The sequence below is a fragment of the Acomys minous genome, assembly GCF_964271855.1.
Source record: "Acomys minous genome assembly, chromosome: 11".
Classification (NCBI taxonomy): domain Eukaryota; kingdom Metazoa; phylum Chordata; class Mammalia; order Rodentia; family Muridae; genus Acomys; species Acomys minous.
In genome coordinates, this window is record NC_140492.1 from 19,571,851 (window position 1) to 19,597,134 (window position 25,284).

Consider the following 25,284-nt stretch of genomic DNA (forward strand, 5'->3'; position numbering starts at 1 on the left):
CTTCACAATAACCACAAATAATATAAAGTATCTTGGTGTAACTCTAAGCAAGCAAGTGAAAGATTTGTATGAAAAAACTTCAAATATGAAGAAAAAATTTCAAGAAGATTTCAGAAGATGGAAAGATCTCATGGATCAGGAGAATCAGCATTGTAAAAATGGCCATCTTATCAAAAGCAATCTACATATTCAATGCAATTCCCATAAAAGTACCCACAAAATTCTTTACCAACCTTGAAAGATCAATTCTCAATTTCATTTGGAAAAATAGAAAACCCAGAATAGCTGAAATGATCCTGTACAATAAAAGATCTGGAGGAATCTCCATCCTGGATCTCAAGCTGTACTATAGAGCAACAGTAATAAAAACAGCATGGCACTGGCATAAGAATAGGCTGGCTGATCAATAGAATCGAATCAAAGACCCAGAAGTAAACCCACATACCTATGGACACTTGATTTTTGACAAAGAAGCCAAATCTATACAATGGAAAAATGATAGCATCTTCAACAAATGTAGAAAAATAAAAATAGATCCATATCTATCACCCTGCACAAAACTGAAGTCCAAATGGATTAAAGGCCTCAACATAAAACCAGACACTCTAAATCTGTTAGAAGAAAAAGTAGGGAAGATCCTTGAGCTCATCGGCATAGGAGACAACTTCCTGAACATAACACCAACAACTCAGGCCATAAGATCTACCATTAATAAATGGGACCTTCTGAAACTGAAAACCTTCTTCAAGATGAAGAACACTGTCAACAGAACAAAACGACAGCCTACAGACTGGGAAAAGATCTCTACCAACCTGACATCGGACAAAGGGCTAATATCCAGAATATATAAAGATCTGAAGAAACTAAACACCTCCAAACCAAATAATCCAATTTAAAAATGGGGTACAGAACTAAACAGAGAATTCTCAACATAGGAATATCGAGTGGTTGAGAAACCCTTAAAGAAATGCTCAACATCCCTTGTTATCAGGGAAATGCAACTCAAAACAACTCTGAGATTCTATCTTACAACTATCTGAATGGCTAGGATAAAAAACTCAGGTGACAGCACATGCTGGCAAGGATGTGGAGAAAGGGGAACACTCATCCATTGCTGGTAAGAGTGCAAGCTTGTACAACCACTTTGGAAATCAATCTGGTCCTTTCTCAGAAAATTTGGAATAACCCTACCTCAGGACCCAAAAATACCACTCTTGGAATATACCCAAACGATGCTCTACCATACATTAAGGACAATTGCTCAACAATGTTCATCGCAGCTTTATTTGTAATAGCCAGAATCTAGAAACAACCTAGATGTCCCTCCACTCAATAATGGATAAAGAAAATGTGGTACAGCTATACAATGGAATACTATTCAGTTATTAAAAACAAGGAAACCTTGAAATTTGCAGGCAAATGTATGAAACTGGAAAAGATCATTCTGAGTGAGGTAACCCAGACCCAGAAAGACATGCATGGTATATACTCATGTCCACTCATAATGGACATGACTAATGGACTAATGTCCACTCATAATCGGACATTAACCACATAATACAGGATAACTACACTACAAAACAGAGTCAGAAACATCAACTAAGGGCCATGTATGATGTGAACCTAGACCTACTGCTTGGATGCAGTATCACAGTCTCCTTGTGGATCCCATGTCTGGAGAGTAGGGACTACTTCAGACATGCACTCTGGCCACCAAACTTAGATCACTTCCTCCTGGCAATACAGCCATGCCAGGCTACAGAAGAAGAGGTTATAGCTAATACAGAAGACACTTGATATGCTGAGGTCAGATAATAGGGGAAGAGGGCTCCCCTGTATGATACTAAGGAAAGGAGGGAGAGGGAATGAGGGAGGGAGAGGGGATCGGGAGAGAATGAGGGAGGTAGCTACAATCAGGATGTGAAGAATTTAATCTGCAGAACAAGCAGGTAACTTATATTGCTAATCCCACCATATGGGACTAGCTCTGGGACTGGCTGAGACATGAGTGTCTAGGCATAGACAATGCTTCTTGTTGACTACAGAACCCCTATGAATTACTATTAGAAGCCATTCTTCATATGGCGTGAATGAAGATTTACAGATGTCTTCTTTTCCTGCTCATACAAAGAGCAGAAATGCAGCCTTAATTGTTACATGCATCACACACACCTTTTATACACTTATAATTTTAGGACTGTATAATGTTTGCAAGGAACTATATGCTTTCATAACAAAAGAATAAGACACTGACATTGGATCAGACCTGACAGGATGTATTCCTCACAGCACACTGGATATTGACTTCCTGTTTGGAAAAAGTGTTGAAAAGAAAGAAGGGGGAATATAGAAATGTACAGGGAAGATAGGACAAAAAGTAGATTAGTGAATCTACTCCTCAACTTAATGCCTAAAGTTTTAAATTCACTGATGTAGAATTTGTATACAGATGCAAAATAAGTTCTAGATACAATGGTATATAATTCAAATATAAGATATTCTTCACACTCACACACACACACACACACACACTATATATATATATTCTCTATATATACTCTCTCTCTCTATATATATATAGTTCTACTCTGAGTTATTATACACATATAACTCAATTATAAGACAAGGTTTATTTCCAATGCTTTGAAAGTGCTATCAAGCTGTTTAGGAGAAATAAGGTATACAAATTAAATGTTAATAGATTAAATCATGGTCATGTCAATTGCTAGTCTACTTTTATCACAAGAATATACATCTTAGGCACAGCAGATAGATAAGATGCTATAGAAAGACAGGGCCTTCAAAAACCCAGAGACATGGAGAATATGGCATTTAAAATGTTTTTATTACTTTAAAGATTCATTTGCAATGAGACAAGTTAACTCCTGGTAACACCCAGCCTACCTCAAAGAAGATGATGAGCATTAAGGAACCTCCTTATGGAGATGGCTTCAAATGTGGCAAACTAGTCACTGGGGAAAAGGTCCTCATTTCAACCACAGAGAGAATTCTACCCAAGAAAAGGACAAGCTTGGATGCAGGCAGAATTGACAGCCAAACTCTGCCAAGACAGGGTAAGCAAGTCCTCAATAGTTCCTGCCTCACAAATATGTCTGTCAGATATATTAGGCCAGAAGGCTGAAGAAGATGCTTCAAAGTTATAGAGAGTTTTGGGTGACTAGTCAGGTAGAAAACTGTCTCTGTCATCTTTTCATTTGGAAAGCTACTAACCTGCACTCCCGGCATACTCAGGTAATCAAGTTTATCCCTTCTCAAGCCTCTGAGGGTGTTGAAGTCCAGATGGCTTAGATTTACAAGGAAGCTTAGTTGTTCATGACTTAAGATGCTTTTAGGTCTATATAGGTGTTCTAAGTTGATAACGACAATATGTGATGGAGATTGATTTACATTCAGAAATTTAGATGCACCAAGACAGGAAAGATGTCTTCTTCAAGGCTGTCAAATACAAATAGCCAAAAACACTAAGAATGTAATAGTTATATAATTCCTGATTGTGTCATGGTTCTTCTTGCCATAGGTAATCTAGTGTATATATGTGTGATAATATAAATGTATATGTATAAAAATAAAATAATTAAAAAAAACAATAGTCACAATGCTGAGGAGGAAGAAGGCTAAAATTCAGCATTTACATAGAGCTTAGTACCTGCCAATATTGTACTAAAGATTCCATAGTTTACTTAATTCTCTTATGAATGGTTATTGTACACATGAACTCACAGAAACTTTAGTTACCTGTCCAACATCAAACCAGTCAAAATTCTATCATGGAGAGGAAAAGGTATTATTGATGGCTGCCAAAGGTGAGTCATTATCCTTTAGGGATATGGCAGTGGATAGGTTGTTCATGCCCCTCTCCCCCTAAAAGTGACCACTCTATGGACAGGAATAACTAAATTCACAGGATTATTAATAACAATTACAATAACTAGGAGAATATGAAAAGCAGACATTTGGTCTACTATGGTTGAAGAGAGCTGGTGGCAGATAGATGTGACCAATATACATTATGTAAGTATTTGAAACTTTATTTCCTTTTTTTTTTTCAAGACAGGTTTCTCTGTGTAGTCCTGGCTATCCTGGAAGTCACCCTGTAGACGAGGCTGGCCTCGAACTCAGAGATCCCGTGCCTCTGCCTCTCAAGTGCAGGATTAAAGGCATGTGCCACCAAGCCCAGCAAGAATAACTTTTTTGATTACTTCCCCCTGTCTTGCCAGAACACAATGGAAGAGAAAGCACTCAGTCCTAATGCAATTTAATGCACTTGGTGGCTTGTGTATTGGGAGATCTTTTATGAAAAGTAGGGAAGAAGAGAAAGATACAATACAGTGGAACTTGGAGGAGAGGAGGGAGGGCCTCAAATCAGGATGTAAAATGAATAAATAAATTAATTAAACACATTGTTTTAAAAATTAAATAAATTAAAAATCACTCACTATATTCATTTGGTTTAAAAACATATACTATAATTGTGTCTATCGAATAGAGTGAAACCATTAAAATGTAAACCAATTACCATACTTGATCAAGTGCTGTGAATGGCTTCCCTTTTGACTAAGATTCAATACTCCTGAGCCAGAAAAAAATGGCTCAGCAGGTAAAGGAGCTTGCTACCAAGCCTGATGACCTGAGTCTGATCCCCTGAAACTACAAGGTGAAGGAGAAAATCAATTCCTATAAGTGCATACACACATGCACACACACACACACATACACACACACACACACACACACACACACATGAAGAAAAAATTTTTGATATGATAAACAGAGGCTCACCTTGTCCTACTGGTCTCCTTATTGCTATTTAAATAAACTACATTATTTTCACTTGCAAAGGGATCCTGTCTTTTTCCTCTGCCTGGAATGCCACTTTTAGCATAACTATTACATTATACCTTCCTTCTACTTTCAGGTCTCATCTCTTCTCAGCTACTCCCAATTTAATTTTTTTCCCAAAGAAACTAATGATATATGCTCCCACTAGCCTCTTATGCAGTTTATTTAGTTTCTTTACATATTCAACTTTATAAAGAGCTTTGTTTGGTTTGGTTTTCTTTTTCATTTAATATCTGTCCTCTCTCCACTTTCTCTTCAGACACTTACATGTAAGAGCTTGTTTCCTGGTCTTGTATTCACTGCTACACCCTTAATGTTTAGAAAAGATCCTGGTTTATTGTAAGTGTTTAATAAATATTGATGGTTTAAACTGGCTCATTCTTGTCAACTTTGTCTTCATGCTTCGCTGGAGCTAAGTCAGCTTGATCCACATTTCTTGCCTTGGCTTTAGCCTCAAAGCTAACCAAACACACACACACACACACAGTCAGTACTCGAAACTTTCCTCTACTGTGCTAGGATTTAAGCTCTGCAAGATTACAAAATCCATTTTTTTTTGGTATGGAAAATTTAAGAATGTAAAGACAAAATGAAGTCATAGTATGATAAGTATAAACTATCAACATATTTCTGTGAAGCCTAAAAATACATAAAGGACTAAATAGCATTAAAATATTATTAAATATATGATTGAATGCTTCTGCCTCCTGAGAGCTGGGATGAAAGAACTGTGCCACTATGCCTGGCTTTTTTGGGGGGCAGGGGATATGTTTTTTTTTTCTGTATGATTTTTTTTTCCTGTCAAGTGAGAGAATGCTTCTCAAAGCAAAGCAGCATGTGCTTCACCGGAGGCATCAACAAGGACTGTGGAAACCATCACATGGACCCACACAGCAGAGAAGAAATACTCTCCTAATAACACGACAGCTCCCTGATTCACTACGGGCCTCAGTCATTGCCTTGTTGTAATTACACATAGAATTAACACATCCGTGGGTTTTGCAGATCATTACCATTTCTCTGCTTCAGGTAGCTGATTGTTGTTATGGAGTCTTGGTGCATATATTAATTGGAAAAGCTATTATGAGAATCAAGCTAAAATACATTGTGCTTAGTGCTCTGTAAGCAAAAACAAACCACATGAACAAATGTGTATCCTCCCTGGCAACAAGAGCTGTGTGAACTTGTATTTTGTTTTCTGAGTACAGTAGGGCTCAACGGCATTGATGCAAAGGGACACATGCCGTGTTCCATCACTTGCTGCCCCAACATAAGAATAACCAAAAGATGAACTGGCTTGTGTTATGAATTTTTCTTTGTCCATGTCTATTTTGAATTTTATCAAGAACTAGTTGTATATTTATATATAATTATGCCTCTTTATATTAAAATATTTGTATATATTTAGGAAATTTATACACACACGCACACACACATACCTATACACACCATATTTTTCTGCGTATGAGACAACCCCCAAGTATTCCAGTAAAAATGTAGAGTTTCGATTATACTCGCTGTATAAGGCTACTCCTCTTCCAATACACACCTGTGCAGCAGGTTCAGGCATGTGTCTATTTGCAGGCAGGGCACAGCCAGCCAGGTGCTTTATTAAATGCCAGCTTTATTAAATCTATGTCTATCATTTATTTATCTATCTATCATCATTTATTTACCAACTATCTATCATCTATCAACTATATCTATCTATCTGTCTACCTATTTATCTACCCATCTATCATCTGTCTATGCAAGAAATACATTTATTGATAATTTAAAAATTTATTATAAATAATAAGCATATTAGGAATCACAATTCCCAAAAAGCAATGATAATGTATGAAAATTAGTTGTAAGCATCCTATTGCATTTCAGAAGAGTTTCCTAATATCAATACCGAGATGGCCACTATCATCAATTTTATTAAGTTTAATTAGCAGCTCTTCTGATCAATAACATTTAACTCCACCATGAATATTAGTATTTTCAACACAGTAGAGGGAAACAATACTCTAATATTGCTCCACTGTTACTAAGTCTGAAAGCACTATTCCAAAAGGAAAATAAAGCTTTCAGTGAAAATGGACATTGAATGGGAAAGCAATTACTTTTATTGATATTCTTCAAAAAGAGGACTATACTGCAGGTTGCCAAATTCAAAGCTATTATAAAGAAAAGTTGAGTTAAAATGTTTGGCTTGTTATAAGTACCTTACAATCTATGTGTCTGACCTATACAGACACATCCTATACAGACCTACAAAATTAGGATGGGAAAAGCCATGCAGTAGGTATATGGTGTATTATAGTGCAACGTTAAATGACAGAACTAGCAAATATTTAAGACTTACTTTTATTTTGGACTTATTCTTTCATAATGTCATCTTGGTAATCAGCATCTGAATGGAAAAGAAATAAATTGAAGTATTATCAGTCTTCAGAATATTCCTGAGCCAATATCTAAATTGTTCACGTACATTCTCCAAGAGGGCTTAAACTAAAGCATCCTTCCTAAAATAAAATTAACAATAGAGTTAAAAATTCCACTTTTAACATATGTCAGATTTATTGTGCTGGTTATAAATATACTTGTAAACTATAGGAAAAGAATTAAACAAAAATTTAACACATTGAGAATTTAGTTCTTAAGCCTGAAAATACATGTCTTTTAAACATCAAAATTCATAAAATACAATTAATTAAATTATTAAAGTGAGCCCACTGTAGTTAGGTTTCTATGAAGTCAAGTTGCACTGTTGCTTCCATGATTATTGGTAATTGAATGGTAAAATGATTTTAGAAATGAATTATTAGCCTGTGCATAGATACGAAATTCTGCCTATTGATGTGTTCAATGTCTATAAATATATGAACACTTTTTTCAATCACAGTCATTACTAACTTACTAATAAAGGCTACCTTCATAACATAATTTTGAAATATAAAATAAAAAAATCTAATGTGGTACATCGCAATGTTAAATACATTTTTTCAAGTACATTTTTTAACTTTTAAAAATAAATTGTTTTATATAACTTTTGTAACTCATTTATATCCACTTTTATTTTCTGTGATATCTGTTGAAAATTATTTATCCATAACAGAAAGTAGAATAATTTTAAGTGAGGTGAAGATTTGGGGGTTTTACGGATCACACTGAGACTCTGTTCTAAGTAGCAAATATTAACAGGATGATTGATGAGCTAATCCAGTTTTTCAGACAGCAGAATGTTAGTGTAGGGAGCAGAAAGCATGTTTTCCTCTGTTGACCTAATTCATTCAGAGCTGGCATAATATTTGGAAACTCAAACATTAAGTAAGGCTACTCTCCAGACCATGAAAATACCCAAAAAGCAGAATGGAAAATTATAACTCAATGTTTCAACTTTTTCACTCCAAGCCAATGTGGTCTAATATTTTATTATATATATATATATGTGTGTGTGTGTGTGTGTGTGTGTGTGTGTGTTTACTCACATGCATATGTAGCAGATATTATTTTTGTTTAATGAATAAGTAATTTCTTTAAAATTTTTAGCTTTGTTGCTGTGGTATGAATATGTATGAACTTGCCTGATGTGTGTATGTGCCTTTAGGTCTACACATGTCACAGTACATGTGTGGAGGGTGGAGGTCATGTTTTTGAAGTTGCTTTTCTCTTTTTGCTTATACATGCATTCCAGGGATACAACTTAGTTCATCTCTTTAGCTCATGAACAAATAATTGTTAGTCTGCTTAATGACGTAAACTAATACTAAACATTGATAATAAAATCATTGTACTGTTAACAATAGAGTACAAATAAATTTGCATTTATTGAATAAAATGATATAAGCTTCATTGGGTTTGTATTCCTAAAAAGACACAGAAGGGAACAAACCAAAATGCTTAATTGACTGTTAGTGCCTGTAATTTACTTTAAAAGGCTCCTTAAGTAGAGTCTTCAGCATATTAGTTTATCTTTAATCTGCGTGCTGGAGAAATGGGATCTCTGTGGAGCACTAATCAATGATCTACTTTTTATGCTAGGCCTGATTACAATTTCCTGATTTGAAAGTGATGCTACAGTGCCTTAGTACTGTTCTATGAAACTGTATGTGGAACCTGGTAAATCACAAACAATCCTTGTAGGTAATTACCTATTGATTAGGAAAGGGATGATTGGCTAGAGATCTGGGGCAACCACCTCCTCCCCTTGTGATGCTGCATCACTAAGTTAGACACAGCATCACTAAGAGTAACATCTCAGAAGTTATAGGTCTAGAATCTACTTGACTTGTTAGCAGCCCTTCATTTGGGAGGACTATACTCCATTTGCAAAGTACAGCAGGCCTATTGTAATTCCTGTGCAGAGAAGAGGTCTTTTAAGACATGTGGCCACAATCCTCAAAGGACAGTGAATAGAAACTTCCCCCAAATTACTGATACTGGATACTTTGTTAGGGATGTGACTACTAAAAATATCTATACCTTTGGGGCAATTGATTTACAGCTTCATTTTTGGTTATTTTTGCTTCTTATTTTAATTTGTTAAACTACCTGATAGTAAACTGAGACAATGTAAACAGCTCCCATCTCTTTAATTACCAATGGTCAAAATACCAACACAGATTCCTCCTGATTATTGAAGGAGTGGAAAAAAACCTTAGGCTGGTTCAGTTATCTGCCTTCTTAATAAAAAAAAAATGTCCACTCAGGGTCAGGTGTCCATGTTGTTAGGAACGCTAATAATTGGAAGGATTCTTTGCATCGTGCCCTTGAATTATTAAGTTAAAGTTACAAAAGTGTATTTCTCCACAACTCTAAGTACCCATTATGGGCTGGCATGAGAGTGTGACTAATTGGAGTAGCTTGGGCAAGCAGGGTAGTGGGGATGCTGCCATGTCAAATATGGAAAAAGACTTAAGTAAGAAGGAATGCTGGCAACTAAATGTTCTGGCTACAGCACCACACTGCTTGGCCACAATAATTTTCCTCTCTCTATCTAAATCATATGAGGGATGGGAAATGGAACACAATTGTGTCATGTGTCCCAAATAGGAAATCACAAATATCTGATACTTTAAGTGCAGTATAGCTCATTATTCATGATATAAAAATTTTCCTGTTTTGATTAGTTTATCATAAAGTTGCATATATCCTAATATTATATTTTTTGAGGAAAAGCAAAACAGTTAAGTGTAGCTTTGCAATTTAAATGACATTAAAAACTATATGATTGAAATAAAATCTATTCTAATCCCAACAACCTAGAATATGAGTGGGGCAATTCAAATACATAAACTATATAAACAATCATTAATTTTTTGTGCTGGAATAGTGTGAGAAAACTACATAAAAATATTTTGCCTTATATTGAAATGCTACAACACAATTAACAAATCATTTATGCAGATCAGTGGCAGTGAAGCATTTAAAAAATGAGTTAAAATGAAGATCCCTGGACCATGGCTTTTCTTATGATTTGCTATGCCTAGTATTTTAGTGCAGGGACCTACATTTTTTTTTAATGTACCCACTTAATTTGGAAACACAGTCCTTGAGTCCTGGGACCAAATTATGAGCAATGATGCCTTGATTGGTTAGTTGTAGAAAGCCATGTGGAAGCCTTAGACCTGAGAGAGATCATGAGGCGGTTCCAGTCTGCAGCATACTTTATTTACTTGCTGTAACTCTTTCAGGAATCCTGTATCAAGAAGCCAGTCCCAGTGGCTCATGTCACATCCATAATCCCAGCATGTGGGGGCTGAGAATTGCTGAGCTCAGTCTCAGTCTAGGGTGCAGAGTAAATCAAGGCCAACCTGAGCTACAATGTGAACCTAGGTTTCAAAGATGACCCACAGAAATTTTAAATTAAATTAAAACTAAAAAGCAACAAAAGGATATCTGTCACGATCTCAAGAAAGCCCAGTGGCAGTGCAGACACTGCCTCCTTGTTCTGCATGAGACCCTTGAAGACCTGGCACGCCATCGGCCTAAATTTTGATCATGGAAAACAAAGGAAGTCCATTCTCCTTAAAGACTGTTCCTAACTGAGATTGTCAATCCAATCTAGTCTTCTTTTCTGAAAGTGAGACTTATGTATCCAATATGGCACTCAGCATCTCCACATATCCAGGATCAGTCTCTTTATGCTCATCCTCCAAATATCTCTACTCGAAGATATGTTAGTCTTTATCAGCGATAACCATTCCTTCATCTACGTAATGCCCAAACTCTGGAAACCAAGTTTGATTCTTTTTCTACACTATTTAGTTAAGAAATGTTTTCTTAATTCTCCATCATTTGGCAGAGGCTGTGTTTCTTTAATTTTTAAACCGAGTTTACTCACTTTCTAACAAAACTTTGTGATATAAAAACGTAATTAAATCTTTTAACATCATGAAGCAGGATTCAGTGGTGCAGTCCTGTAATCTCAGCACTCAGGGAGGCAAAGGCAGGTGGATCTCTGTAAGTTTGGAGTTAGTCTGGCCTACAGAGTGAATCTAGGATAATCAAGATTACACAGAGAAATCCGGTCTCAAAACACAAACAAACAAACAAACAAAACAAACAAACCCCCCCCCCCAAAAAAAGGAAAAATTTGTGAAACATAGGGACCAGAAGGAAATGGAAGAGGAGGGAAGAGAAGAGTAGAGAGGGGAAGGGAATTGAGGGGAGGGAAGAGTAGGAAACGGAAGGAAAAGGGACTGGAAGAGAAGGGAAGGGAACTGAGGATGAAAAAATAAGGAATAAGACAGAGGAGGTGGGAGACCAACAGGGAACACTGAAGGAAGGGAGGAAAGAAGGCAGCAAGAGAAGAGGGAAGGAAGGGGAGAAGGAAGTGGGAGAGCTCATGGTGAGATGGGAGTAGAGATCATCATGCTGATTTCCCTTCATTCGTCCTATACAGCCAGGTACTGAGGTGCCCAAGGGCTTTCCATGGACTCAGAGTACGGTCTTAGATCTTGGCCAAAGTTCAAAGTCACCACACCTGTATCTAAACCCTTCCTGACATCACCTACTACCCATACCTGACACACTGCCCTGAAGCCACCGTGGCATTTCTCTCATCTTTGAACTTAAGCAAACATGCCTCATCTTTGTACTCTCAGTTCCCCATGCTGCTAACACTTTTTCTCCAGCTAAATATTTTATTTTTTTCTTGACCTTTGAATTGATAGCACCTAAGAAGAAATTTTTATCCCTAACATGAGATATAAAATGACACAAATGACCTTCAAGATTTAATCCTTCAACTTGTTTTATTTTTCTTCAGGAGCGTCATTTGCCTCCTGGCACCTAAGTCTACATATAGATAGTTGCTATTATCAATATTTATTAGTGACCATCTCCATTAGGGCATGATCATTGACTCAGCTTCATTGCTAATTCCCATGACAGTGTCTATCACATAACGAAGTAATAAAGTTGTATTGACTAAAGAGGCACACAATCTACAAGCAAATAAGTAAAGGTGATTATTCCAGGGAGTGAAAAGTGCCATGAAGCAAGTGAAAGAAGAGGGTAGCTTGCCCATGAATTGGAGGCAGTGTCTCATGAGTAATGCACATCTCAAGAAGTGTTCATTAAGGTAAGGACAGAATTTCTATGTTTGGTAGTAAAAGTCTCACATGGAGACAAAGTCATAATGGGATTAAAGAAAAAGGCTGCATCTCTGGGAGTGACTTTAGGGTGTTCTAGAAAAAGCAGTGAAAATAAATAATCTGTTAATGTGTCCAATAAAGGCTCACACTGATTCATAATTTATATCTTCTAACACCTGATTCACAGGGAAATAGGGAAGTAGTGTGATGGAAAATACATGGAGAAATTAATACTCAGAATAAGGCATTAAACTTTCAGAATTTTCGGAGACAAATTTCCTGGATATACTTATCTCTGGCCCGAGTTCATTTTTCTCGTCAGTGAGAAGTGCTAACACTCACATTTTGTGTCTTCTCTGCAGGTAAAAGACTGGTTACAGAGTGAACCGGGCTGAGACTCCACACAGCCTGCTGTACTGTGTCCACTGAGGGATGTTGTCTTAGAGAAAACCAGCAAAAGATTACCTTGAATTCGCCAACTATTCAGATCCCCAGAACTCAGACCCCAGGAGGACAATTGGTTAGCATTTGGATTCTACAAGTTGGTGCTAAGGTTCTCTTTTGGCAAGGAAGCCAGTGCCAAGATCAACTTTCAAGATTCCCCCAGGACCTCCATTTCTTGCATATAAAGCAAAGCTAGTATCCAAGGCACAGGAGAGAAACTTAAGTGAAAGTCTCCAGTGTTTCTTCACATAGCGTTTGTGTGTATGTTCTTGAATGTGGTATGTGTTCATGAGGGTATGCAGATGAGTTCATGGTGGTGTGCTTACATGTGAGTATAGAGGCCAAAAGTGACCTTGGGGAACTTCTCCATCACTTTCCACCTTAGTGGTTTCTCACTAAATCTAGAGATTGAATTTAGTTATTTGGGTTGGCTGGCCAATCCCAGGGTCTGATTAAATACCATTAGTTCCAAGAAGACAAATTGAAACCTTTGACTTTGTGATTCTTGAAGAAGGAAGAAATATGGGAGAAAGAGTGATAGCCAAGTTAATGAATACAATTATTTGAAAAGATTGGGAAAATTGAAGTAAACGGAAGTAGTCAATTGTGTCAGCCCCAACTAACACAGTGAGCTATGCAGGGTAGATGTACAATAGATGTCTGTTGAATGAACAAATGAATGAACCAGCAAAAGGAGAATTAAAAAAGTAACTATTGGCAAACATGGTGGCATCCAGCTTTCAGTCCAGCATTGAGGAGGCAGAGGCAGGTGGATTCCTGTAAGTTCGAGGCTGCCTCTTCTATAAAGTGAGTACCATAAGAGCCAGGGCTACACAGTGAAACCCTGTCTCAAAAATCCATTAAGCGATTACCTTAATTCCGAGTCTCTCAGTTTAAGAGAGGTGGACAGATTTCAATAGAAATTAGCTTACTAGCATGGCATGTTGTATTGAAAGCATGAATCTTAGGATGTCTTGCCGATTAGCTCTCTTACATTTTTTTTTTCATGGCCAAGAACTTTTCTAATTGATTTAAAACAAAGCACAGAGAAGTTCTGCAAGAAGTCAGGAAAAAATGCCAGGGACCCACTTACTTACCCCCATGAGGATAGGAAAAGACTGGGAAGACTAATTCAGATTTAGGAGTAGAGTCAGGGATCAGGTCAAACCACGTTCCCTGGCATGCTGCTTCTGTTCACATCACTATTGCCTCCACTGGACTTATTAAAATTGCCAAATCTCTGATTCCCCTCCTAAAACCACAGTTTTGCATATGAATAGTGTTTATAGATGGATATATTGTTCTGTTTTTCAGGGTTGATGATCCAACTTAGAGCCCGGGTGTGCCAGGGAAGTACTGTACCACTGAGAGACATCTCCAACACAACTCTTTCTAGTTTAGAAATTAAAATTTACAGTTTAACTGGTATGAAACTGTATCTCTACTTTAATTTAAATGCATAGACCATGTCAGCCACACCTATACACACTACCCACAGGAATAGAGGAACCATTGTACAGAAATGTTATACTTATCTAAAATAAAGTATTCTTATAAATAACGCTCATATTACATAACTGTTATTACTATAGCTTAAATAATGTTTTATAAAGAATTCTCAGCATAATTAAATGACACTATGATTTATATAAAGTATATAATGACAAATATGTGTAAGGAATAGATTTTAGTAACACAAAATGGTCCTTCAAGAAATAATAGAGAAATGAGCTTTTAAAAATTAAAACAAAAAATTGAGCAGTCTGGTGAGAATTAAGGTCTATGCATTCAATCATTTAGCTGTGGGGGAAAATGAATCCCAGAGGGAATACAAAAAACAAAATAATTGTATTCAATTTGCAAAATGAAGTAATGGTGAAATGTTCACTTTAACATGTGCTAACATCATGGGGTGTGCATACAAATATGGACATACACAATAGCTGAGTGGAGTAGATTTGATGCTACACAGGCAGAGGGAAGTTTTGTTATGCCAATTGAGAGTGATAGTTTTTTTTAACTCATGTTATTAATAAAAAACAATAATTACTAGAAAGCTGCACACATGAAACCTAAACATGGCTTTGAATAATTACACACTTGTCTCTTCGCTACATAAAACCGTGGATAGGACTAGGGGCTGGGCTTTAGATTCCTTTCACATGGAAAGTGAGGTTTCAGTTTGAAGTTTTAAATCAGACTAAACATTTTTTAATAGTAGTTGGAAGTTCAGAGTTGAGTTTCGTGCTCAATTATTACAGCTTTCCAGTGTAAGATTTTTGTGTCCATTTTAAGATTTTTCATATTCCTACCTGTTTATCATTATTTTCTCTTGGTGAAAGCATAAATATGAGAGTAAATATGCAGATGAAATTCCACCTAAAACCACTCTACTTGGACAGTAGTACGGCCTATAGATTTACACTGTATATAAAAATATCTCAAGTATGCCGTTCAGTGCACGGCATCACAAATGTCATTTGAAAATGTTATGTAACTAAGTATCATGTGTATCTCTCAGTGTAACTATCATTCATTGATTTGTTTTTAGATTTGGAAACTACTTTTTTGAATGGGAGAATACTTTTCTTTTGCAGCACAGAGAAGATGACTTTCTGTTCTAAAACTGTACAGCATTTGCCGTAGAGGTTTTTTTTCTACACGCATCATACTTATTTTCCAAGCATGATTCTTAAATGCAGTGAATATTTGTAAATGTATTTACACCTGAATAAATGATTTAAAGGAACTGGAATGCTTTTTGTTTCAGTAGGATGGTCACTTGGGTAAACAACACACTTCTGTAGCTTTGAACTCATAGTCAAGTCACCATCTACTGCAAGGACACATCACTATCTTCAAACAGTAGGGTGATCAGTTTAGCACAACCAAGTGTTGTGGTTTGACCTACGCTTTTATATTTCCCAAGGATGACCCCTAACATTTCCCAGAGCACTTGCTCTTAATGGTTTGCCATGTTCTGGGAGTCGGGCATTGTGTTTAACATGTTTGTGACATTTTATCTTGTTCAACTTCTTTGTAAGATTTTACTTAACTTACATTCCACTTCATTGACTTGCAGTATAGGTTTAAAATAAAGCCTCTCATAAGTTTATATTGGCTATAGAGACTGCAGAGTATCATATTGATATGTTCAATTGATTTGTCCAAACTACAACCAACTTGCAGTAAGTACTCAAACACTTTTTTCACACAGACACACATGCACACCATGGCATCTAAACAGAATCCTTGTACCAATTCCAATTATGCTTAGAATTCATATTTGTCTTATGATGAATGGGAGGTATCCTTTGAGAATTTCTGCTATATGAAGTTTTCCCCCGTGTGCTCATAAATACGAACAGAGACAACATATTTCTATAATTTATCTCTCACTTATTCTTTACTTAACGTCTCATTAGGGATTTTTGCCTTCTTTCCCCAATTCTGTTCATCATCATGTTTGTGATCGTTATCTCCCTGTGACAGACCAACACAAGTAATAGTTGAATCCAGATACTCTATGGGGTTCTGAGATTAAACATGAACGATTCTGGGAATTCCTAATATTAATGTGCATATTACTTTCAATTAAAAAGAATTCTATTCAGTTGATTTTCTCCAATGCTAGAAGCACACCCAAGAGTCTGTACATCACAATGTGTGTTATACAAAAATCAAGACCATGTGTAAATGAATCTGTAATCCCAAAGACCAGCCCAATATTTGAACAAAAAGGACAGTTAGATTATTTAGTTACATTTGCATGGCATATGATGAGATGAGAAGTGTTTAGTGTTTACAGTGCATGCTTTGAGAAGGTAAATTAGAACCATCCTATGAATACCTCATATGTTTCTCACAATAGACACCCAGACACCTTTCAAGACCTGTCACCAAAGGATTCAGTGCTCTAATTTAAGAACTAAATCCATTTAGAATTTTAAGTTCTTTATTAGCTTTCCAGAATGGCATACATTTTGAGGTTGAGCATCTAAACTATCCCTAGTAAAAATCAGTCAGAGATAGAATGGTTTATTTGTCAGATGGTAAAGACAAATTCCATAATTTATAATTTTTATAATTTTGTACACATCTAAGTTTTAACTCCAGATGTAAATTAGGTTAGTACTCTAGATAAAATTCCAAAATTTGAATTGTAATTTATAGACAATCATACACTGCTTTAAAAGATTAGTCATTCAGCTTTCTAAGACAAATGATGAGGTTGGCCTACAGATACTTTTAAAAGATGTCTGTCTGTTTTCAGAGCCTTGGTACCAGAGCATCACTTGGTTCTCACTTAACAATTGTATATTGAAGGAAATGACAGTTTTCTCTTTTGCTTTTTGACAAACTCCCAAACTTTTAACCTTTTCTTCAAGTTTGAAATAAGTGTAGGCATGGACCTGCACATCTGGCCAGTACATTCTCATTTTTTTATAGAAGCAGTGGAAATGATAAATACAAATGTTTATCTACTTAAATAAAATTTAAAATTACAGTATAAATTTTGATATAATACCCAAACACTTACAGAAAATCTACTGTCCAATATCCCTTATGGCTGTCATCCTCTACAGCTACTGTTTACATTAGTTTAAAGAGTTTTGAGTTTCAAGGAGTTTGAACTTTTTGCCTCATTGTGGTCATGACTTACATACAGAGGAGAAAGCAAGGAAGAAATCAGGCTACAGAATTAGAAAGCAACCAGTTTTCAAGAGAGCCAAGAAAGCCAAACACATGCTATCCAAGCACTGGTGATTCTGTCATAGATATTTCTGTTTAAACTGGTCCAAGGCTAAAAAAGAGGATTCTGTTAATTAAAATGAAATATAGAAATGTATAGATATTAATTGGTACTTTATATCTTTTATAAGTCAGCTTTTGTAGATCATGAAATTAGACTAATAAACCATTTGGTGAAATGCTGCCAGTTATATGTCTCTCTTTGGGATATACTAAGTATGGTACACATATATATATAAAAGCCAGGGTTTCTCTGTGTAGTCTTGGCTGACCTGGACTCACTTTGTAGACAAGGCTGACCTTGACTCTATATTGATATTTTAAATGTCATTAAAACTATGTACTTACAAAATCCATTTTACTATATGAAATCTATATGAATGCATAATGATTGCTGATGATTAACAAAAGGTATTCACTTTTATAAAAAATTCATTACAGTTTTAAAAGTAATATCCATTCTAATGCAAATAATTCTGCCATTTCTCTCATGGGAGGTATTTATTGAGCATGTGCTACGTTCAAGACATTATCACATACTGAGGAAACAAAAGATTTTGATGTCTTTAATTGTGGACACATTTTACACAGTATAAAATTTGTTTTTCAAAAATATTGTGATGGGATATCATAATAATTACCTTAAATTTAATTTAAAGAAATGTTTCCAGCCAACATATCTTGTGATATGAGAGGGGTATATCGGCATACAGTATAGATTCTAATCATCCACTTAATACCTCATATAAAAGCAAGTGTTCATGGGAAAAAGCTAGTATTTTCCTTTAGGCATTCATTATTAAATATTCTCATGTACTTATTAGTATATTAAAGTGATAGCAATTTATAAGCTATCAGTTTTACTCCGAGTATGTTTCCAAGTATTTATACATACTGATATTTCTTGTTCGTGAAGCTTAGGTTTACATACATATAGTCATAAAATGAAATATATTTCTGAAAATCCAAGAGCAAGCCTAGACAAAAGGTTAGCTTAATGGCTAAAAAGCATTCCACTCCCAGTCTCATGCCAGACACAGTGGAATAGTTGTTTTTCCTTTAGCCACACCCCACAGACTTTAATGCAATGTGTAATCCTTAGTGTATTTGGGTTTGCTCAGTTTTCCTTTGGACAACTGACAGGTAGGTTTTTCCACAATATATCTACAAAATATCTGGTCACTGACCCTTGGCAGAAAGCATGATCAGTTGGTGCTTCAGAGGTTCTATGAGGTTGAATTACCTTAACATTTTTCTTCTGTTCTATAAAGAAACAACACTGTGGTTGCATTAACATAATATAGTTGCTATTTATACTAATGAGTGATTACTATATGAAAATAGCAATTCTTCAAAGTTTCATTTTCTAACCCAAATGTTTTCTCAACATAAAAGTAAAAAAAAACTCAATATATTCAAAGAAAGCAACCAACATGAACACATTTACACATGGACTCATGTCTATCTGGCTCAAAACAAGAACCACAATAGAGAAACACAGCAGAAACAATGTTCTCATTTCTCAGTGAAAAGACTAAGACGGTCACAATCATGTTCACAAACATTTAGTTGGTTTTGTAAAGCTTCAGAAGAGCATTCCTTTGGAGGAGGTATTTTGAAATGAATTCTGAAAATCAAGTCCATGTTGTGCTCCTTTAGGGGAAAATGCATAGCTTGCCACAGCAGGGTGTGTGTGTGTGTGTGTTTCTTAGCCATTTCCCACCTCACAAGTTGAGAACCCGACTTTAAGGATCGATCTTAGTATTCCCACTGACATTCTTCTGGAAATCAAAACAAATAAAAAACCAAAAACAAACCAAAACCCCAAAACAAACAAACAAAAAAACCCTGCAGATGTCTTGCGCATTATCCTATGGGTCGCTCTTTCCTTCTTCCTTCTCCTATTTTTACCCTATGTGAACAATAACTCCAAAATAGATAGTACAAAATAACTGTAGTACATAACTGGAAAATGACCAAACCTGCCCTCTCTCTACCCTGCTTTGTGGTGCGTGGCTGGAACAATGCCTTGTCTGTGTTAGTACGTATGCCTACTGAGGATATCACTAAAGATACAGAATGCACCCTACTTCATATTTGTTAAATATTTGGCAATAGCTACTGAGGTGTCATTAGGTCCAAGCCGCGGCTGGTCCTTTCACAGAGAGGAAAACTTTAGGTCTGCACCCACGGAAGGGCTGAAGCGAGCACGGAGTGAGTGAAATACAAAGACCAGAATTAAAATAGAACAGTTGTCAGGGGCTGTGCATTTGCTAAGGATTTGCAAAGACAGAAGAATCCTTTCACTTCCTTAAAACACAACACTGTACTAGGGAAGTTTCTCCCGAACCTCATAGGTTTTCTGATGGGAAACAGCCATGGAAATGAACATAAAATGAGAAATTATTGGTTACAGCGTCAGAGAAAATGAATCAGAGAGAATCATTCAGAAGACTACACATCCAGGTTACCTTCCGCAGGAAAAAAAAATACAAAAATAAATAAACAAAATAAAAAGGAAGAAAGAAAGAAAAAGAAAGAAATCTTTTACAATAATAAGCATCATAAAGCTACACTAACAATAGGCTTTCTGGTCCTGCCCCTGGGAGAAGAGTGTCTTGACCCTTGACCTTTGTTCACATAAACACTAAAGAAATTAAGAGCATGTTTGTCATTGCTGTTCGTTCTATAGAATTTTACCCTTTTTATTAAAACTGCTATAAGGGAAAAAAATTCTATTTCAAAACAGCCCAAGTCTTGGTAAGTCATGTGACTCGCTTTTTTTTTTTTTACCCCTGCCAGCCATGTGCTCTGTATCATCTTACTGTGAAATAACTCTGCGATTTCAGCTGAACCTGCCTTCCCTTACAATGCACAGCATACCCCACGAGGGAGCCTGAGAACAGACTCCCTTGAAAAGCAAGGTTCTCATAGTTGGCCTGTAACCATGGAAGCAGATGCTGTTTTCTTCTTACCCTGCTTACCTCTTTGCAGCCTCGAGCTGCTCCCTATTGTTAAAAGGGGGTACGCCTCGATTCTTCTTCATCATGACCGAACTTGCCTCTTCTTCAAAGGGCATGATGCTGCAGGTCATTGGTCTAGACTGTTTGCACGGTCCAGAGAGCAGCCTTGATGTAACCCTTGCTCCGTCTGAGCCACACCACCAGCCGTGCATCTGCAGACTGGAGGGGGACATTGGAGATCTGTATTTGAAAGGAAGTCTGTCTGATTTTGCCATTGTGCCTTTTCACTCATCGATCGAATGAATATCGAACCTTCTGTCGTTGCATGTGTGAAATAGATAGCTTAGCCAGCACTTCTGTGCCCAACCTGTGCTGTGGGCCAAAAGGTTTTCATTTTAGTCTCAAGATTTTTTTTTTTCCTTTCTTCAGACTTGATGAATTTTGTGTTGGCTTAAATTATTTGCCTGTCTCTATCCAGCTGTTCTGGCGACTGCTACGGATACTGTACCAGCAGGGATTTTGTTTTCGTGTCAAAATGGAACTTTTTCTTTCTTTCTCCCCCTCACCCCACCCCCGTCATCTGTTTGTTTTTCTTTGTAGCTGTCTTAGGTCTTTTTTTGTAGCTTTGTAGCGAGAAATGGTCTAACTTTTACTACACCCTATAAAGCCGGACATCTGAGTTACCCTTTTAAGGGGACGACTTGATGGTGTCTGTTATTTAACAGGCTCAAATCCAGAAAGGTGAACTTGAGCCTCTCAAGGTGATTTCTAAGAGTAAGTAACCCGGATAATCACATTGAATTTTAAGCTGAACAAAACTGTTTGGTAAACTCTATTTAAAAGGAATTTGTTTTCTTTGTTTTCTTCCCCTTTGAATATTAGTAAAAAAATATTATTTGGAAGTATTGAAATATACATGAAAGAACATAACTCATTTTTTTGTGCTTAGAAAAGGCAAATAAAATCACTGTGGATTAGCATACTGAATAAATATATTAATAATGTCCATCTCATGACATGATTTAACTGGAAAGTACAAATTGTGGTAAGGTCTTTGTGTTTCATTTTTTTAATATCACTAAAATGCTCTGCTGCTCATCACCAGCTGATGTTAAGGGCTGGTGAGACTTGCCACCTGCTCATTCAAATGCACTGTTTCACTGTGTCCTTAGGAAACTCCGTAACTTTGGGATGTCTCGCATGCATCTCTCCAGCATGGTGATTAGGAAGCTTTGTCTGCATGTGTCACCAGGAGTGGTTTGGTTTGATTTGGAGAAACCAGTACTTCATACTTAAAGGCATATCTATTTTCTCTAATTGCTACAGGCAAAGCGGAGGTCCAAGGCAGAATAAAGAAGGTCATTGTGACAGATGAAATATAACTCACAATGAGTACTCTTTTCATCCAGCACAAGGTTACTTATGAGCTGAATTTTATGGCAGAATATATGAGTTGATTTGAAGAAAAAAAAAAAAGTAAGCAGCTAGGGGGGGAAAAGCAGCAAGCCTAGTTCTCTTTGGCTCAGGAGTGTTTATTTTGCGTGTGTCAGTCTGTAGATCATATTTTGTTTCTCACAACATAGAAGATACACTGGCCAGAAGAGGGTCTAAGGACAGGGAATAGTCAGGAAGGGTAGAAAAGAAGAAACTTAGAAGCAATCAAAGCTGTTCCTTCTCGCTAACAACGGGGAGAAGGGAGTCAGATGGATTTCTCTGTTCTTTGGAACGCACATGCAACAAACATATTTTTCAACACATGTTTTTGCTGGAAAAGTAGGTAACTTTCATTTCATAAACTTCCTGTGCCTTAGATAATATTTTTCTCCCTTTTAGATTCCTAGGGACAAATAGTTTGCTAGCTTTTTGTCTGTTTGTTTTTAAGATTCTGGTTAGCACTCTGAGAGGGTTTAATACCGGACTTCAGTCCCATGGGTACGTGCATGTACAGATATTTTCTTTACTTTTGCTTCTTTGTTTCATTTTGAATGAAAATACTTCTATTTGACCTTTGCCAATTTTGTATCTAAATCCAAAATTCTTCCATTTCTATTTGTAAGATGCTTATTTTTTAAATTAACTGAGAGGCACAGGATGTACTTTGATAAGTATTCCACACCATACGATAAAATTAGACTATAAAACCCACTGCAACTAATTTTTGAGTAGTTCCTCATTTTTTGATATTGACCTATTTTGATATTAACCCTGATTTACCTATTCGTGGAAATCATATGCTTTGTATTTTACAATACTTTTCCTAAGCTAACTGAAGTAAGTGCCTCGTGGTAAGGGAAAAAGGTTTTGCTTGCTAGTCACCCACTGTTGGAACTTAGAGGAGGAGGCTGCCCTCTCTTCCAAGTTCTTATCGACCATTTCTTGTTTTACAGTCATCCATAAAATGCATATGTGCACGTGCATGGGTGTATATAAGTGTGCATGAGTGTGTGTGTGTGTGCAGCTTAATTGAAGTCTTTGCAATTTACTAGACACATTTCTTCTTTTTAACTCTGCAGTGAATAATTCAAATACAGTGAATTTACTTATATGTTCTATGAAAGAAGGCATAAAAATGGTAATGCTCAGTATGTCTGATACACATTTTTTCTTATAGTACAACAGTATGGTTATTTTAATATATGAAGCATTCAACTCACATTAATTAAAATGGTTTTATTCCTTTATGCTGTTTTTTTTTTTGGCTAAAAATTTAGTATAACTTTATATAAAAACATGAGTTTCTTTGATCTTAATATTTGATAGTTTACAAATATTTACTATTGCTTATAATAACTGATTTTGCATTTCTCTTTATGGTATGTCAGTTACAACTAAAACATATAATCACTTTACTACTGCAGAAAACCTAAGAAATCATGTAATTATCATCAATTTGTTGACTAAAATAGCAACCTTCCACTGCCATCTTTGCACAGATAATGAATTAATATATATGTTGAGCACATGTTCTTAATGCATCATTTTATATGTTCTTAATTATATAAATAAAGGATAATAGGGTAAGCATATCCAAGAAAATGCACATATAAATTTACATCCCTTATTATCTATAATATTATGCATATTCAGATATTTTTATTCCTTCATGTCATTCCTAGATATAGGAATAGCCTCTGCATAGACCTTGGAATTTGTAGAGTATTCTGTTTCTTCTATTACTCCTTCATGAACATGTTTCCTTGGATATAATCTTGTAATTTGTCATTATAAAATATGAATGAATGAGGCAAATTTTTAAAGAAAACAAATAAGAAAGAAAATTATTTTAAAAGGATTAATTATGACCAGTTATTCAGTGATGTGGTTCATAGTACACATTTTTATAAGGATGTTTTATTTTACTCCTGGCTGGAGATAGTATCAAATCCAGCATCTTCAATGATCATATATAAAAGTAACACCCACTTGCCCTCTTGAGTATTGTAAAATGTAGGGAGAAAACAGTATAGACCTGCAGATATTTTTGTTTTATGATTTCATGGCGGTGTCTTTTTTAAGGTAATAGCCATCCTGAAATTTATGCTACCTTAGTATTCTTTCATTGTCCTGACCATTTGTGCATAATGCTAAAAATTAATGAGCATAGAGCTCACTGTACTTTTTCAAATGCAATATTTGTAGAGTTAGCATCTATTTTATCCGAAACTGTCTGTGCAAGTGTGTAAGGCAAAACACTTCTTATAGTGCTGCTTTCTCCCTCTCTCTCTCCTATAAACACATTTTGCCATAAACTTGTGCACCAATAGCTAGGGCAGGCTCCACAGCCGTCACAGTCCAGGAAGCGCCCTGTGAATGTTAAAAAAAAATATCACAGACTTTGATTTTGTAAGACAAGTTGGATAGGAGTCAAAATTGCCACATGTGGTGTGAAAAAATGCCACCCTGGTGTGAACAAAAGGTTTAAAATGGAGTCAAGAAGCCTGCAGGCTCGATGTCTGAGCTTTTCCTGGGCATTGTCTGCCACAACCTGCAGGGTAATCGAGTGGGCTGGGAAGAACAGAAAACCCTTGAAGCTGCGACTCAGCAACACCAGGAGTCAAATGTGTTAGTTGGTTTTTTGTTTTTGTTTTATCTTTTTGCCATTTCTAACTTTTATGTGGTTCGGTTTGTTTTTATTTTGTTTTGTTTTGTCTCATTCAGGCATCATTACACTAAAGTGTTTTACCCAAACATAAAACAAATTCAAAAGAGTCACATAATGTGGGAAAGAACTGTTCCTAAGAGATGAATTGTTGGGGTGTGCTGTAAGGTTTTTTTTTTTAAACTTTCTTTCATCCATTTCTTCTCATAACAAAATGAAGTATCACATTTAAAACTGTTTCTTATGTTTGCTTGAGTTTTATTATGGAAAGATAAATAGACTGGTTCTCAAAGTCCTCAATATTAGAATTTTAAAAATATGTACATTTGTAATGCATATGTGTGTTTATCTTCTAAATTATGAAGAAAAGACAAAGCAAATGTACTGTGCTTATTAATGCAAACAAACCTTTCATTTTTCAGTAAAGGATAAAATAATTTTGAATTCACTAGAAGCACTCCTCCACAAAAACCCTGAGCACAATGTGCTAGTAACATTGTGTCTTTCCTAACATCTCCTGGTGTACCTCAGCAACAAAACTATGTTAGTCATAAAGACATCAATAAATCTAAAGTTTAAA

General features: G+C 36.0%; 1 protein-coding gene across 10 annotated transcripts in view; it reads right to left on the minus strand.

Annotated features, from left to right (window-relative positions):
* LOC311609153 (uncharacterized protein) overlaps positions 1-25,284 on the minus strand; it is a 495,868-nt gene that overhangs the window by 298,916 nt on the left and 171,668 nt on the right. For 9 of the 10 annotated variants that reach the window (XR_014783287.1, XM_084801967.1, XM_084801969.1 and 6 more), the window contains one exon: positions 7,211-7,258. Coding sequence is in view for 2 of the 10 variants with exons in the window: in XM_084801971.1 (XP_084658097.1) it covers positions 7,224-7,258 (35 nt within the window). In the remaining 8 variants the exon portion in view is untranslated. Of the gene's footprint in view, positions 1-7,210; positions 7,259-20,626; positions 20,825-25,284 lie in introns of all 10 variants that reach the window. The other variant, XM_084801964.1, reaches the window with a different exon arrangement.